The sequence below is a fragment of the Buceros rhinoceros genome, unplaced genomic scaffold (genome assembly GCF_000710305.1).
Source record: "Buceros rhinoceros silvestris isolate BGI_N320 unplaced genomic scaffold, ASM71030v1 scaffold18977, whole genome shotgun sequence".
In the NCBI taxonomy this organism is placed as follows: domain Eukaryota; kingdom Metazoa; phylum Chordata; class Aves; order Bucerotiformes; family Bucerotidae; genus Buceros; species Buceros rhinoceros.
Genome location: NW_010421781.1, coordinates 22,072 through 23,427, shown reverse-complemented (window position 1 = coordinate 23,427; position 1,356 = coordinate 22,072). Strand labels below are relative to the sequence as shown.

General features: G+C 34.4%; 1 protein-coding gene across 1 annotated transcript in view; it reads left to right on the top strand.

The window, feature by feature from the left end:
• Positions 1 to 200: 200 nt before the first annotated feature.
• The window catches only part of LOC104496663 (transcription factor SPT20 homolog), a gene marked incomplete at its 3' end in the record, with an annotated part of 21,843 nt that continues 20,687 nt past the window's right edge, over positions 201 to 1,356 (top strand). Inside the window, exon 1 of the mRNA XM_010139820.1 lies at positions 201 to 220. Within this exon, the coding sequence (XP_010138122.1) occupies positions 218 to 220 (3 nt within the window). The remainder of the gene's footprint in view (positions 221 to 1,356) is intronic.

The following is a 1,356-nucleotide window of genomic DNA, read 5'->3' as shown; positions in this document are numbered from 1 at the left end:
CTTTTGGAGGACAGGGTGCTATGCAAATGAGGTTTAAGTACCATTAACCACTGAAAATGTTGCATGTGAATAAAATGCTTATTTAGTTTCTTAGTGACATTTTTCTCCTTGATTTTTTTCAGTACCACAAGTGTGACCATAGAATATGATTCTTTGCCTGATGCACCAAACTTTTTAAGTACTTCTTTTGCCATTTGGTCACCTGGCTTCAACTACAATGGTAAGCTATAATATATTTGTGGACAGATATATAATATACGTAATATATTTGTGGTCAGATAATACACTTTCAGGTCCTTTTGCTCTAGTCTGCTAGCTGTCTGGAGAATGCCATTAATGTTTTCCATTTTCTTAAAAAAAAAAAAGTATTATTTTGCTTGTTGCTCCTGAGTTCTGCTATTTCTTTCTTCAGGCATCTCTTCCTTCACAGCTTGTGAGTGCTTCAGAACACTTAGTGACTGTCCACTGCTGCACTGGAATTATCACATAAAGCTAGTGGTGTGTTTTCAGGGCTGGTGTAGACGGTTGAGTACATATAAATCCTGCCTCCACATAGTATTCTTGTGTTCACAGGTAATAATATTGCCATGGATTTTTACCTAATGTCAAGCAGTCAGTGAACTAAATGTCTGAAATCACGCAGTTATCTACTAGACTTACACAAAAAGCATGAGTATTTGACATTTTCATGTTAACATCTAGATACTTGAAAATTTCAATGTTCTGTAGTGGCAGGTTCTATTAAGTAATAGCACATTTTTAACTGTTTTTTTTTTTTTTCCCCCAAGAACTTGTAAGAAATTTTATATTAGAGACACTGCAGGGAAATGGAAAAAAGCTTGAGATTTTTTTCTGTATATTTCTTTGTTGTTACTGCAGCATGTTTTTTTCTCCCCTGAATTATAATATATGAAATAACTGGTGCTGCCATGTATTGGATGTGGCTCATATGCCTTCTGTTTCTTGAGATTCAGCTAAAAGTATTTGCTTTCAGGAGCAGCTGATAGGGATGGGAAAAAGTATCTATTACAAGTGTTTCTAAGCTTTACTGAAGAATGGAGGATTCTCCAAAACATTTTTATGTATTTTTTGAATAGTGTAACCTTTTTAAAATGTTCTGGTTGGGGGAATTATATATATATTTTTTTTTTTTAAGTAACAAGTTATTTTATTGTTACTAGAGCTTGTCACCAATACATTCTTAAGGACTTCATGAACTTGCCACTGAAGATAATACATTCCTTCTCTTGACTTACGTGGAGTTGAATCAAGCCCTAAGTGTTCTCCTCTAAGGCTTTGGTTCTTAGGATTCTCCTCTCCTCTTTGCCCTGAATTAGTTTCATTGTCTGTTTAATT